Source organism: Erpetoichthys calabaricus, chromosome 6, assembly GCF_900747795.2.
Source record: "Erpetoichthys calabaricus chromosome 6, fErpCal1.3, whole genome shotgun sequence".
In the NCBI taxonomy this organism is placed as follows: domain Eukaryota; kingdom Metazoa; phylum Chordata; class Cladistia; order Polypteriformes; family Polypteridae; genus Erpetoichthys; species Erpetoichthys calabaricus.
Genome location: NC_041399.2, coordinates 156,309,471 through 156,325,555, shown reverse-complemented (window position 1 = coordinate 156,325,555; position 16,085 = coordinate 156,309,471). Strand labels below are relative to the sequence as shown.

Here is a 16,085-nt window from a genome sequence, read left to right as displayed (position 1 = left end):
GCAACAATTAAGTAATTAATTGCACTAGAATAATTAGCTGAAGTAAATCTAACACTTTGAAATTTACTGAAGTTGTTATATATCTGCTATTGTGTTATGGAACACAGTGTAAAGTCTGTAATTCCAAATTTGGAAAGGGACACATTTTTAGATTAGTTTATAGTATTTTTTTATCTTTTTACTTTTTTTAGGTCGGCAACTTGTTCTTGAAACCCTTTATGCACTTACATCTAATACTAAAATTATTAAAGAAGCCATGGCAAAAGGTAAGCAAAAACCTCTGTTGATATTTTCAGATAAAGGAAAAAATTGCTCTTCTGCATATTTCATTTAATTTTTAATTAAATGTATTTTTCAAAAGAGTCTTAAAATATTTCTCTTACCAAATCATCTGTTTTACAGGTGCATTGATATACCTGCTTGACATGTTTTGCAACTCCACTCATCCTCAAGTGCGGTGTCAAACTGCTGAGCTTTTTGCCAAAATGACCTCAGACAAATTGATTGGACCCAAGGTGAGTGACTTCATCAAAGTTGGGGATGCTTTATGTTGTCTCACTAAAGCAAAGTTTTGGGGAAACTCAGATTAAACATAAATATTATTTAAGTGATTAGGACCAATGTTAACAAAAAACAGTCTTTAAACAGCTTTCTTCTTTCCTTTTTAATACCATGAATCATGCAACAAGAGTTTTTGAAGTTTTCTGACTTTGCGTTAAGTTCTGCAACATAAACTCAAATTGTCAACATCACTTTTTCACAACTTCAAGATGATATTGATTAGATTGCTTTCCATTCATTTAGTGGACTGTGGACTGCTAACTACATTTTTTTGTTTATTTATTCAACTGAAATATAGTGTTTAGGGGTTGAGTCCTCCTGAGTAAAATGATGTAGTTTCCCGAAAAGAATGTATGCACAAAGCTGTGGTTAGACATGGCCCATAACTTATTAAATGCCTTGTTTTTGCTTGTAATTCCTCTTAATCTACAGTATAAGATGTGCAAGACATATACACAGGACCTCTAATATTTAATATATTTTTTAAAATTAAAACATTCATTATAGTACAATATACAGTGGTATGACAAAGTATTCAATCTTCTTAAAAGTCGTAAGTTTCAGCATGACAAAAGATTTGTACACATATTTATCCATTCAGTATTTTTAATGTGAACTCTTATACTGTAACAGTCTATTTCCCGGCTCCAGCACGATTATAATATGTGCTGTCGACCCAGAGCGGTGGCAAAGAGAGAGGGGAATAAAAATATAAAAAATTATGCGGGGCACAAGTGACCAACACTACTTCCCTACTAGACCACCACAAGTACAGAAGCACACCAGTGAAAGCAAATGTTGAGTTAAACGAAAATTGTTATTATGCAGTAAATAAGAAAGTGTACAAAACAAACCCCCAGTATGCACAGTACTGTGCTACAGCTCTTTACCCCCCCCCCCCCCCGGCCACATGAATCATGAAAAAAAAAAGACTCAACAAAACACACCACTAATACACAACTGTGAGAAAAGAATTAATGAAAACAAGAGTCCTTTAAGTATCCACTGTTATGCACAATCATACACCAGTCCCTTATGCTGGCTTATCAGGTCCTCTCCCAAATAACTTCATCGCATCCAGAAGAAAAGGAAAACCATTCTTGTTGAAATGAACCCGGCTTCACCTGACATTTTTCAGTGAGTATTGTAGCTTTCCCTCTTGCCTTTTTTGCCATCTGGCGCTCTCATCTCTTCTTTTTACCTTTCTCCTGCCACAGCTTTAAATATGGTCCCCTTACAGTTTATTTAGCCCTCCAGGCCTGGTGTTCCCTTCCCCATGAACCATTGCCCGGCATTACAAATCCGGTCATTCCCCATTATCAGGACCAGGGAAGGTACAAACTGCCAATGACACCATATACATACACATGACAACCGTTTAAAATGTGAACTCTTATGCTGTAACAATACATTTCCAAAGTCAAAATGAATCATTTCTGTAGATATTTAACTGAAGAAGAAAAGGTCAAATGTTAGTGTTTGCATATGTATTTAAACTTCTTTACTTTGGAAGCTCCGGGTTTACACATATAACAGATTAATCACAAATGACACAAGGATGACAGTTACAATTAAATATAATTATGTACTACTTCTGAGTCCTTTATATCTCTCTGGATATAAAAAGCACCCTTTTTAAGAGCCATAGTCTTTGTTGGACAATCACTGCAAAAATGAAGACAAAGGAGCATTCTGCTGATGTGAATAACATAGTCATTGAAATTCACAAGGCAGGAAATGGCTACAAAAAATATCAAAGAATTTGAATTTTCTTTTAAGCACTGTTGGATCCATCAGCAGAAAGTGGAAGGCACATCACAGCACCCCAGACTCTTGCAAGAACAGACCGCTCCTTAAAACTAAACATCACAGCAAGACATCGACTGGTGAGAGAAGCTACTAAAAATCCAACCGTCACTCTCAGAAGTCTGCAGTGCTCTTTGGCTGAAACTGGAGTGAAGGTGCATGGGTCTAAAATTTTAAGAGCTCTCCATGAGACAGGCTTCTACTGGAGCATAGCAAGAAAGGAGCCGTTCCATAAGAAGGTCAGCATAAAATCATGTTTTGCATTTGCTACAAAGCATGAGAAAAGCCCAGTTAAAATATGGAAGAAGTTTTTAAGGTCAGATGAAACCAAAATAGAACTTTCTTGCCAGACTTCAAAGAGGTATGTGTAGAGTAAAACTACTCTGCCCATGCCTCAAAGAACAGCATACCTAAAGTGAAATGTGGTGGTGGCAGCCTCATGCTATGGGGAAGTTTTCATTTGCTGGGACTGGGAATCTTTTTGAGTTGAAGGGACAATGGATGGACACAGATACCACCCAATATTGAAGAAGAACTTGTTGCAGTCTGCTATGACCCTACAGCTCAGGAGAAGATTCATCACTCAACATGACAATGACCCTAAGCATAAAACCAAAGCAACAGTGGAATGGCTCAAAACAGGAAGGTGAATATTTTGGAATGGCCAAGCCCTAATCTTAACTTTATTGAGAATCTGTGGAACTATTTGAAAACCTGCTGTTCAGAGGCGCCATCCCACCAACCTAGAGGATCTCTCTAAATTCTACCCAGAAGACTGGGGGTAGAATCATTCTTGAACAATGTGCAAAACTGGTGCATACTAACCCCAAAAGAATTTGGGCTGTTATTGCAACAATAGGGTTTTTGACAAAGTATTAATGTGTAAGGCTCGAATACGTATGCAAACACAAACTTTTGAATTTTTCTTCTTCAGTTAAACATCTAAAAAAAAATATTTTATGTTGACTTTGGAAATGTATTGTTACAGCATAAGATTTCACATAAATAAAATACTGAATGGAAAAATGTGTACAAATCTTTTGTCGTGCAGAAAATGATGATGACTTTCAAAAGGTGTGAAAAGGCGCTATATAGGTGCCCGACCCGACACAGATGGACATGGAGGCACACATAAAAATAAAACATGAATTTATTTTTCTTCAGCTGGGGGCACATCTTCCCCGTGTTTCCCAGCCACAGCACAGTCCCAAAAACAGCAACACAAAAACCACACTAATTCTTTTCTTCCTCCACCACTCCTCCCAGGCAACCCTTGTCCTCCTCCTCCCGATTCTGGCTTCCAGAGTGGTGGCTGCTGGCCCATTTTATAGTTCACCTGGAAGTGCTCCAGGTGCTTAATTGCTGAGTTCCGGCTGCACTTCCGGGTGTGGCGAATACGCTGCCCATACGGGCTCAGGAGTCCCAGCTGCAGCACCCCCCTGGTGGTGCCTGCGGGACCCAAAAGGGCTACACCCAACTCCAATTCCCATGGAGCCCTACGGGAAACCAAGGCACCACTACAACCCAGGCGGGCTGCCATATAACATCCAGGGGGAGGTATTGCACCGCCCAGGGCTGCTCCCCCTGAATATAGTGTGTAGGGGTGTCCCAGCCGCCTGCTACAGGGGATTGAATACTTTTGCATGCCATTCTATATATACTACTACACTGGCTGTCTTCTTCACTGTACTTCAATTAACAGTTTATACATAATTAATACTGGGAATAGTACACCAATTAAAGTGTCTACGACTCATTAAAACAAATGTTCAAGAATTAAGTAACACCAATTATTTTAAGATTGTTACCATTTCACTACAAAGGTGTATTTTTTGCGAAAGCAGCTTAGCATGTCATCATTACTTGTTAATCCCACTGCCTTTGAAAGTTTCTCAGTTTGGCTCAGGTGGATAGACTGGTTCAATGATGTTTTGCATTTGCATTTTACAATTGGTTAAATTGTCTCGCTTTTCATCAGACTTGTCTAACTAGCATTTTTTTTTCTGCTGGCATTCTGTACTTGAAAATATCTGTAATATGTATTTAATTTTGTAAGAAATGTGGAGTTTTATATGTTTACTTTTATTGTTTAAGAGTATCATTAGCATGTTATTTTGAAAGTACATTTTTGTATTCAAAAATATGTAAATAATTACAGTTATTACAGAGAAGCACAGACATCTGATTTTATTGTCAGTTACTGTCAGTTAGCTTCATCTTTATGCTTATTTGCAAGCAGTGGCATATTTCAAACAAGAGAAAAACTTTAAAAATCAACTGAAGGAAACACTTCTCACCATGTATTAAGCCCATGAACACTTATTAAATCCCTATAAAAGTTTCAGTATATAAATCCATCACAAATGTTTTCTTTGTGCTAGCAAATTGGTAATAAGACAGTACCTGAAAATGTACACGGATGGGACTTTCACTTTAAAACAGGAATTAGAAAAGTAATCAGACATAAACTGTAGTCCTGATTCTTGAAAATGAATATCTTTATTAATGGTACGGCGAGGCAACCTACCTAACATTATTTGTAACTTAATTGTCAACATACTTTCCTCATTCAAACATCAGGTGCTGTACAGACTAGACAGTTCTAGAAGTTGGTTGAATAATGTAGATCTTGATTTCAGCAGGTTTTTATAAGCAGTGGCACAGTGCTGCTGTTGCTAGCATTGCTTCCTCACAGCTCCAGAGCCTTGTATGTGATGCTTTCATAATCTTGAAAATTTTTGTTTAATATTAGTTGAATGAATAAACTTTTTACAGCAATAATTTGCCCCAATTAATACAATGATAGAATTATCCCTGTCCACTTTTAAATACTACTGTTACTTGTTTCATTTTTTGCTTAAACATTAGCAATAAATAAATGTTTACAATAATAGGAACTTTGTGATTGATATTTATAAAATATCTCCTAGAATAGATAAGGTAATGTATGTTCTAGGTCAATTTTTTTATCCATCTCTCATTTTCATATACAGTATTCATTTTCCTCTCTTAGCTTGTGATTCTCAAGTTTTGAGGTGCTGTAATTATATTATTTAGCTTTACTTTTATGGGTGGCTCAAACATGTTATTTATAGGAAGCAAATTTTAAATGGAGTATTGTGTAAAGGAAGTTATTTGTGCTCTAGGTAAGGCTTACATTGATGAAGTTTCTTCCTGGTGTCTTCATGGATGCTATGAGAGATAATTCTGAAGCTGCAGTTCACATCTTTGAAGGGACTCATGAAAACCCAGAACTGATCTGGAATGACAACTCTAGAGAAAAGGTGTCAACAACGGTTAGAGAAATGATGTTAGAGTATGTATACTGAAATATTCCTTTCTTATTTTCTTTCTTAATTTTCATGGTAAATTTCATAGTACAGTCTGTCAATTTTAAATATTTATTATTCATTGCCTAGTATGGTCTGAGAAGACAATGGTTTTATAGGTTAGCAGTAGTATAATTTTAAAAAAGTTCCTCTAGATACATTTCTCAGTTTTGCCATTTATGTAGTTTTAACAAGTGCTTTGCAGTTTGTTGCTGTTTTTGATTTACATATTGACTTTTATTAGCACATACTTTAATGTAAAAAGAAAAGTCTTGAAATATTCACCCCACAATACAGAGGTAACTTTAAATCATGCATTGAGTCTGCCTTTTGCTCTTAAAATTTTTGATATTAATGCAAAACAAATATACTGTGGCATTTTGTGTAGCACACAATGCATAACAAAGCACAGACATGGATCTGGTGAGGTATGCAAGAATAATTATATTGTTTTTAATGTTCCTAGTGACATTGCCAGTTTACTATTGCTCGGCAAGAGTTAAGTTGGTCACAGGAGTGATCTAGAAACAAGTATAATGGAGCTATAGCCAGCTTTGTCTAAAATATGACAAACTGTCCAATGGATATTACACTAATTTGTGTAGAAATTTGTAGATGGTGCATCATTGGAAGTGTGATTAGACAGAAGCTATATCTTAGAACTGACGACATAATATAGTTTTCAAAAGTAGTGCTGTTCCATAATCTGATGAAACAAAACTTTTTTTGCTTACAGTGATCCCCCGCTATATCGCGGTTCAGCTATCACTCCCCCGCTACATCGCGGATTTATTAATATTATTATTATTACTAGGGGGCTCCAAAACCTGCTCGCTTTGCTCACCCACCACCGGGTTTGGTTTACCGGATAAACAATTTAAAGAGATTGTTATTTTCATGGGAATTGTTACATATGCATTATTTTCATTTTTACTTTAAAACTTTTGTAAAAACAATATTTGTCCTTTATTTCCTGCCCCGGGCGTGGTTAAATCTCTTTCTCGCGGGACGTATAACACTGCTTGCGTTGTGAAGGGGGGGGGGGGGGGTCTGAACGCACGTTAAAGAGATGAGATCGGTTCAGCTGGTGTCTTGCTGCTGCTGCTGGCCAGCTGTCTGTTGTGCTTGTCGCATTTTGCGTCAATCACTTAAAAACATATATACAGCAGCTGTCCTTTTGCCATTTCGCGTCTCTGCCGCTAGCGTTCTGAAGGAGGGGGGTGGGGGATTGGTATGAGGGCTGAACGCACGCTAAGGTGAAGTGCTAGGATCAACTACTGGCTTGCTGCTAATGGCAAGCTACATGTTCTGCTTATCGTTGTTTTAAGAACTTGGGGCACCTGAAGTCTATCTGCCAAAAGCATTCCAACATCTGCTTGGTTAGATGTCCGTGAACTTGTTTTAAATTGTTTGTAAGTAGGGAGTGACGTACAAAAGTCACCATCTCACGGGTTTTGCTGCCTAAGGTTGTAATGTCTAGTCTTGCGTGTCGTCAAGGTGTCTCTCCAAGATGATCTGGTCTCGATCACTTCGCTCAACCTCCTCGGAGGCGCGCTATGCTCCTGTCACTTCATGTCTTTCCCGCTCACGTTGTGAAGGGGGGAAAATGAACGCACGCTAAGCAGAAGTGGACAGATCAGCTACTGGGTTTGTGCTGCTTCTGCCAAGATGCCTGTTCTGCTTGTCGCTCTGCGCATTGATCGTTTAAAAGCCTGTACAGCAGCTGTTCTTCTGTCTCACTGCCTTGTCTTGCGTGATGTTAAAATGTTTTATAATAGAGAGATGCTACTCATATCCTTAGCCTGACATCCACATATCATATGTTTTTACAAAGTGTGTTTTTTAATAAGTTTACATGTGTTTAATGTGTGTGGGAGGGGTATTTTAAGGCTTAAATTATAAAAAAAAATGTTTACAGTGATCCCCTACCTATCGCTGAAGTTACGTTCCAGACCCATCAGCGATAGGTGAAAATCTGCAATATAGGAAGACCATATAAATAAACATTTTTTTTATAGTTTAAGCCTTAAAATGACACGCATTTAACTGGTTGCTTAATATCATAGTTTCATAATATTTTTACAAAGGGAAACGTATTCAATTTTGCTCAAATTGCTGGCTCATTTCTAACATTAGGTTAAAAGTAGCCCAGGCCTGGGTAACCCCAACTCCCTGGTTCCATGGCCTTTATATGCTGAGCTGTGTCGGTATATTATACTTTAGCTACTCTGCCCTTCCATGCACTCCAGGTTGGAGAATGAACCATAATTCATAGCTCATCTCAGTCTTACACTTGTCCTGCTGCATATAACACTGCTTGCTTTCTTCTGAGGCATACAAGATTAAGTAAAAATATGTGATGGCTGAAGTCTGGCTCTTGGAGGATATTTATGCAAATGTCAGAAGCCAGTCATTGGTTTTTATTTACATCGACAATATGGTCAGCCATTTGCCAATGGATGATATCATCGGCCATCTATAAATCTCTTGGTATGAGTGCTTATGGTCCTGTACCATTTGCCAGCACAATGGAGAGAATGAGAAGTAACTGTGCAGGGTGGCTGAACTGTTTTTTTTTGTTTTTTTTTTTTAAAGCAGAGTTTTGTGGAACCACACATGAAATACATATCTGTTGTGTTTTTAGTCTCATGGGGAACCCATTTCACCCTGAAAATGCCTCAGTGAGGCAGTGATGACATTACAGTCACTGAGTTTTGTTTGTTTAAAATTGTGTTATCATGCAAATTGTACTCAAAATATTATTGATCATCACACCATATTTTAAATACTCATTTCAGTTGTTTGTATTTGTTTTGTTTAGTACTCATTTTTATGCATAGTGAATTAAAATGCATATTGTACTGCAAATTACATATAAACCTTTATTGACAGTTTTCAAAGTGGTTTGGAAACTATGATCAGTAGCAGAGCACAGCTAAAACTCTGTATCAAAGACAATGAAAGCAGTAGATATCCAGCGCAGTGTTATATAGTGCCAAGACAAAAAGAAAAATAATAATGTAAAAGTAGTGCCTCTCAGGAATTGTTGCTTATATTGGAAGAATACATAGAATCAGACAGTCTTGTTTTAGTTCCTGGTGGTATTGGAAAATCAGTATTACCGAGATGTAAGCATTTTGCACCTATTTTCAAAATTGTATTAAATGTAAGAATAGTTCTTTTTCAACCCTGACTGCAAAACTTTTTGTAATACTTGCAGTTTTAATTAACAAATTACTGGTTTTTTTTCTTTGAAAGGCATTATAAACAACAAAGGGACAATCCTGATATCAACTGGAAGGTAAATAATTTTAAAAATATGTTAACATCTATTTCTTAATCCAGCTGCTCATATTTTTGACTTGTCTACATACATTTACACCAGTTAAGAAATCGTTTAAGGGGTAATCTAACATCAAGAAAGAAGAGACTGGATATGAATCACTTCCTTTAACACACACATTAATACCATCTCTAAATTATATAAATTTACTTGACCTGCTGTGTAAGTCTTAAAAAGGCCAAGCAATGAAACATTTAATTTAATTTTTTTTAAATATGTAAACTCATTGAAACAACTATTTGTGAAAGCTACAACTTTCATATTAAATACATAAAACACATAGCCCTCATAAGTGCACATGATTGTGTTAACAAATAAATGAAAATGTTATCATTACTTGTCTGCTTCTACGCTTGTTTTAATATTAAACATCTGTATTAAATTTAATTCTTTTCAGATGCCTAATTAAAACAAACATGTATAAATGATTTCAAAGCTCATTAAATTGAGTAATATTTAGTGAATATTTGGAATGTATTATTTTAAAAGAAGTTTTATAAATGTCATTATGAAGTAAGTATTTATGTGTGCTATACATCATCTTAAATTGTATGGCTCTTATTTGAAATTTCTCTCTCAGTCTGTCCTCTTTATTTTTCGCAAAATCTAATTTATGCAACTGCAGAACAGGAGCACTTGTATAATACCTGAAAAAACTAACTGTATAATAACTGAAGCAGCATAACGATACTGTACCAGTGAGGGCTTTAGTGAACGGAATTACAGACCATATGCAAGGCCTAGCTTTAGTGTATTGACTTCAGGAATTTACAAAATCGTTGTTCATATTTTTTAAATCAATTTAACTTCTATAAAGATTGACATATTTTAAATTTCAATTATTATTAGTTGCCTGAAGATTTTGCAGTGTCATATGGGGATGCACAAGGGGAAATTGCAGTTGGAGGTGTCTTCCTGAGAATCTACATTGCTCAGCCTGGATGGGTCCTCAGGAAGCCACGAGAATTTTTAGTTTCTCTACTAGAAAGATTGACAGAACTGCTAGAGAAAAAAAATCCAAATGTGAGTAAATATTTTGTTTTTTACTTTTTAAATCTGGTGCGCTATAAAAGATACTATTATACTAGCTGTTGGTTATTGAAATAATTCTTGTATAGCTTCTGGATTTACATTTATTGTGTACATGATTTATTTTCCCAGGATGGCTGTATATAAATGCAATTGTACTGAATGGCTAAAACTGTGATGATTGAGGCTTGTGGGGTGATGTTTGTTAAATAAAAAACCAGGAGCCCTGAAGTAAGCAGGCTCCAGATGGGTATAGGTGCATGTGTGAATGTGCACATGGTGTTCGCACATTCACGTGTAAATGCAGGAGAATCAGTTGAGTGCTTCATTCACAGCTTGTAACGGATGGGCGACTGCACCTGCACTCGATCAGCTCTATAAAGGGATCCTACACAGTGAAATAGGGAAGGACAATTTAAACAGTCAACAGGATAGGTTGAATGTGAACAGTTGGGTGGAAAACAGACGGCAGTGGCAATGACCAAGGAGGAAAGGAGACATAGCAACTGGAGCGAAGTGAATGGGCTCCAAGGGGTGTCCTCGTTGCTCAGACTAAGAGCAAGGACGTGGAATGAACCTCCCAGCAGTCCTGGTAATGCTGTACTGGCATATGGGATGACGGGGGTCTGGCTGTGCACATCCTGGAAGATGCTGGTTGAGGCAGGTGGGACTGGGAGTAAGGAGAGGTGGTCGCAGCTGTTGGTGTGTCCGCCAGTTGGAAGACCTGCTGGAGTGAGCTGAGGAGATGTGTATTTAAAGACGTGTTAGATTGGCTGAGGAGTAACTTCGTGCTGGGATGGTTTTACCCGGAATTGAGCAAATGTTTTATTTGTTTAGATTTGCTGCTGTTATCCTCCACAGTGTACACTGGATTATTTGTCCATTTATTTATTGAAGCACAACACTTTTTAGACACTGTTTTTGTAAATGAAAGCACTGAACCACTTGCAACTACCTCTTGCCGACTCTTACTGATGGTTCTGGATTCAAGCTGCTTAGTACCATGGAGTCAACCTCTTAAACAAAACTACATTTAACAACATGACTTTTTTTAGACAAATCTTTATCAGAAGCAATATCATTGCCTTACCCTCAAGTCCCTCTTTTGGGCATCATGGCTTTAAAACAAAGGTCCAAGTAAAAGATCCTTTAGGAATTCTAAAATAGTTTTTAATTTACCAGTAATGTACTGGTTTCTGCATCTGCATGAGGATTGAAGTGAGTATTTCTGCCTTCTTTTAAACAAGTAGCCAATCATTTAATTTCTTGACAAGTCTGACTTATGTGCAGTTTGCTTAACAAATAATACAATGCTAGGGAAACAATGGCTTCCTGTGCACAGTTACAGTACAGAATATTTGTTGATAGAGTGAAGGAGAAAGCAACTATTTTGTTGAAGCACATATTCTCTCTCTCTCTCTCTCTCTCTTTATATGTACAGTGCATCCAGAAAGTATTCACAGCGCATCACTTTTCCACATTTTGTTATGTTACAGCCTTATTCCAAAATGGATTAAATTCATTTTTTTCCTCAGAATTCTACACACAACACCCCATAATGACAACGTGAAAAAAGTTTACTTGAGGTTTTTGCAAATTTATTAAAAATAAAAAAATTGAGAAAGCACCTGTGCATAAGTATTCACAGCCTTTGCCATGAAGCTCAAAATTTAGCTCCAGTGCATCCTGTTTCCCCTGATCATCCTTGAGATGTTTCTGCAGCTTAATTGGAGTCCACCTGTGGTAAATTCAGTTGATTGGACATGATTTGGAAAGGCACACCTTTCTATATAAGGTCCCACATTTGACAGTTCATGTCAGAGCACAAACCAAGCATGTGAATTTCCCATCGGGATTAATAAAGTATCTATCTATCTATCTATCTATCTATCTGAAGTCAAAGGAATTGTTTGTAGACCTCCGAGACAGGATTGTCTCGAGGCACAAATCTGGGGAAGGTTACAGAAAAATTTCTGCTGCTTTGAAGGTCCCAGTGAGCACAGTGGCCTCCATCATCCGTAAGTGGAAGAAGTTCGAAACCACCAGGCCAATACCATCCCTACAGTGAAGCATCGTGGTGGCAGCATCATGCTGTGGGGATGTTTTTCAGCGGCAGGGACTGGGAGACTAGTTAGGATAAAGGGAAAGATGACTGCAGCAATGTACAGAGACATCCTGGATGAAAACCTGCTCCAGAGCGCTCTTGACCTCAGACTGGGGCGACGGTTCATCTTTCAGCAGGACAACAACCCTAAGCACACAGCCAAGATATCAAAGGAGTGGCTTCAGGACAACTCTGTGAATGTCTTTGAGTGGCCCAGCCAGAGCCCAGACTTGAATCCGATTGAACATCTCTGGAGAGATCTTAAAATGGCTGTGCACCGACGCTTCCCATCCAACCTGATGGAGCTTGAGAGGTGCTGCAAAGAGGAATGGGTGAAACTGGCCAAGGATAGGTGTGCCAAGCTTGTGACATCATATTCAAAAAGACTTGAGGCTGTAATTGCTGCCAAAGGTGCATCGACAAAGTATTGAGCAAAGGCTGTGAATACTTATGTACATGTGATTTCTCAGTTTTTTATTTTTAATAAATTTGCAAAAACCTCAAGTAAACTTTTTTCATGTTGTCATTATGGGATGTTGTGTGCAGAATTCTGAGGAAAAAAATGAATTTAATCCATTTTGGAATAAGGCTGTAACATAACAAAAGGTGGAAAAAGTGATGCGCTGTGAATACTTTCCGGATGCACTGTGTATATATATATATATATATATATATAGATATAGATATAGATATATATATATATATATATAGATATAGATATATAGATATAGATATAGATATATATATAGATATAGATATAGATATAGATAGATAGATAATATATATAGATAGATATAGATAGATAGATATGTATGTGATATGTATATAAGTATATTTTTCTCTGCACAAACCTTATTAGTATTGTGTTCTGTAATTTTTATAGGGTGAAGAATTAGAAATTGTTACTACAGCAACAGTGTGCCTCTTCAGTGCCCAGTCACAGCTAGCAGATCAGGTACCACCACTGGGTCATCTCCCAAGGATACTACAAGGACTCAATCACAAGAATAATGCCATTCCCAAGAGCTCCATCCGTGTCATTCATGTTCTGTCTGATAATGAGGTATTATTGGATTTCTTCCTTTTCTATTATTATTGGCAATATATATACTGCACAAAGTATGTAATGTAAAATTATCATTAGTAATTCAGTTTGTAGAAACTCTTGATTCTTGACATTGCAAATGAAATGGACAAAGGGCTTACAAATATGATATTTATTAATCTATTTATTTTACGTACTTGTTTTCATGCCACACACATGTTCAATCAGTCTTCAATTCACAATTAAACAAAATTATTATAAGTGACTGGGTGAAGAAATGGTGCAAGATCAGTGAAGTATGAATTAAGAATATTTGGTGATAAAAAAATACTGTCAATGATAAAAGGAATTTCATTTTAGTTAGTGAATTCAGAATTTACAGTACTTTCAAAATAATTTGCATTCATCAATATACCACCTTGGTTAATACAGATTTTGTGCAAAGCAAGGCAAGTTTCTAGTTTGAGGGTCACCATCCTCCTTTTAATGTGCGTATATCAACTACACTATGTTTTCAGAGCTAATGCAGCAGCTTTTATAATAAGACTTGCTGTGTAAAGGTATTTTAACCAGAACTGCATTTTAAAAAAAAAGTTTGCATAAAATAAAAGTTTTTTAAATGTTAAATATCAGATTGTAGATGCATATCCATGATAAACCTGTAAGTTTGCAAGAGTTAATATTTCTAATTTCACATGTAAATATAGTCTTGTATTTGTCGGAACTTTTATTTTCTGCTTGATGAACCTAATGCCAGATATCCGAATGAACTGTCTCCCAAATAGGAAATATTACTCAAAGTGATGTAACACTGATAGGGAAATCATTATCCTTTCTGATTTTCCATAATTCTCATTTTTTCTACAGTCAACCTGGAAATTATCAGAAAGTGTTGTTTTGCATGTTTTATGTTAGTCATGGAAACCAACATTGGATTTCTTGCTCAAACAAGCACGTTTAGAGACTTACAGCTCTTGATGAAAGGAACAAATCATTTGACTTTAAATGTCAGTGTCAGAAATTTAACACACATCCCTTATTCACTGTGTGATACTGAGGACATCACTAAACCTTTTTATATACAGTTCTCTTTAAAGTGTAATTTAAGAACTTTTAAATAATGCTTCCAATCAACTGTTTGATTCAGAAATAATTAAAAACACTGTGTATATTTTATTAAGCTTGTAACAGTGATATTTCAATAATTTCAGTTTATTTTTGTATATTGTACTTCACTGAGTGCAGGCATAGGTAAAATTGCAAACTTTACAATCTACTAATTACATAATGCATACACAAAGTACAGATTGGTTTAAACACACAGTAAATCAAAGTAGTTCCAAACCAATTACATAAATGAAACCTCACATTTTATGTCCATTAACATTGTTGAACTTTGGCCAAACAAAAACTCCAGTGAGCAGCATGTGTGGAGAAAATAAACCTGGGGGGGTCTACAGTTAGTTATAATAGACAAAGTCAAAAGACAAATTTAGTTACAGTTACAGAGACCTAAGTCATCTGGCTGCCCACCCACTTCTGGCAGAGATGCAATATGCACAGCTAATGATCAGCTCCAACTTAGGTATGCTATCCTAAAATAGAGTCTTCAACTTGTATTTAAAAGCAGAGAACAAAGGGGAATCTCTTACATAAACTTGTAAATAGTTCAACTGCCTTGGGATCCTGTAGTTGAAAGCTTGATCTCCCACTGTTATTTTGGCCAAGCAGCTTCTTGACCATTTAAAGTTTTATATCCAAGAATGTGGATTTTGACAAGGCAGTGTAAAAATGTAAGAAAGGGTGATGTGGTCAAACTTTGTAGTTCTTGAAATAATTCTTGCAGCAACATTTTGAATTGACCGAAGCTACATATGAATAGCCAGTGAATAATGCATTGCAGTAGTTCAATCCTACTAGAAATAATTGCATGAATTAATTTCCTCAGTATCCTCTATATTTATAAACCATATTAATTTTCAGTTTTCTTATAAACACATAAAGTCTTTAGCATTGTATCTTAGCAGTAGATTTCAATCCATTATTATTTCATGTTTTATTTTTTTAGTTGTGTGTCCGAGCTATGGCTTCACTGGAGACTATTAATCCTTTAATGAATGGAATGAAGATCAGGTCAGACATGGCAGGTCTAGCCTGTGAAGCACTGAACCGAATGTTCCAAAAGGAACAATCTGATCTAGTTGCTCAGGTAATTATTTCACATTAGAAACTATTAGTCATATACTTTGTATTTGTAATCATATACAGTGACACCAAATATTTTGACAGAGCTAACTGTGCTTATTAAAAAACTGGAAACAATATATTGCATATTCAAAATTAATTTATATTCCTTTGTTTATCCTTAGGCACTGAAGGCAGATTTAGTTCCTTATCTGTTGAAATTGTTAGAAGGGATTGGTCTTGAATCTCTGGATAATCCTGCTTCTATCAAGGCTCAGATTGTGAAAGCGCTAAAGTCAATGACACGTAGCTTACAGTATGGTGAACAGGTATGCAGACTCTCTGAATTTCTGTTAGGAGTTGAAATTGTTAAATGTGTCATTAAGCATTACAGATTACAATGAAGAGGCTGTATTTGTCAAATTATACAGTAAACTAACATAATTATGCGTATAGTAATTGATAAATTAAGTTATGATGATGAACTATGAAGTTATATATTTTTCAGATTTTATTTTTCTTGGTGCATTCTTAACTATTTTGGTCATTTTCAGAAGTAATTGATTGCTTTTTTATTTCCATGAACTAGTTTTGGAAGTTATTGAATTAAAATTGTGAGGCAAATGGTTCTGTTTTTTTAGAGTTTTAGAATGGCTTACTTGCCCAGTTCATCAGTATTTCTAT

General features: G+C 36.2%; 1 protein-coding gene across 2 annotated transcripts in view; it reads left to right on the top strand.

Moving 5' to 3' along the window:
• LOC114653624 (dnaJ homolog subfamily C member 13) overlaps nucleotides 1-16,085 on the top strand; it is a 331,290-nt gene that overhangs the window by 302,679 nt on the left and 12,526 nt on the right. For both annotated transcript variants that reach the window (XM_051929216.1, XM_028804037.2), the window contains exons 48-55: nucleotides 192-266; nucleotides 403-515; nucleotides 5,514-5,683; nucleotides 8,955-8,997; nucleotides 9,889-10,062; nucleotides 13,056-13,235; nucleotides 15,286-15,426; nucleotides 15,587-15,730. In XM_051929216.1, the coding sequence (XP_051785176.1) occupies nucleotides 192-266; nucleotides 403-515; nucleotides 5,514-5,683; nucleotides 8,955-8,997; nucleotides 9,889-10,062; nucleotides 13,056-13,235; nucleotides 15,286-15,426; nucleotides 15,587-15,730 (1,040 nt within the window). The remainder of the gene's footprint in view (nucleotides 1-191; nucleotides 267-402; nucleotides 516-5,513; nucleotides 5,684-8,954; nucleotides 8,998-9,888; nucleotides 10,063-13,055; nucleotides 13,236-15,285; nucleotides 15,427-15,586; nucleotides 15,731-16,085) is intronic.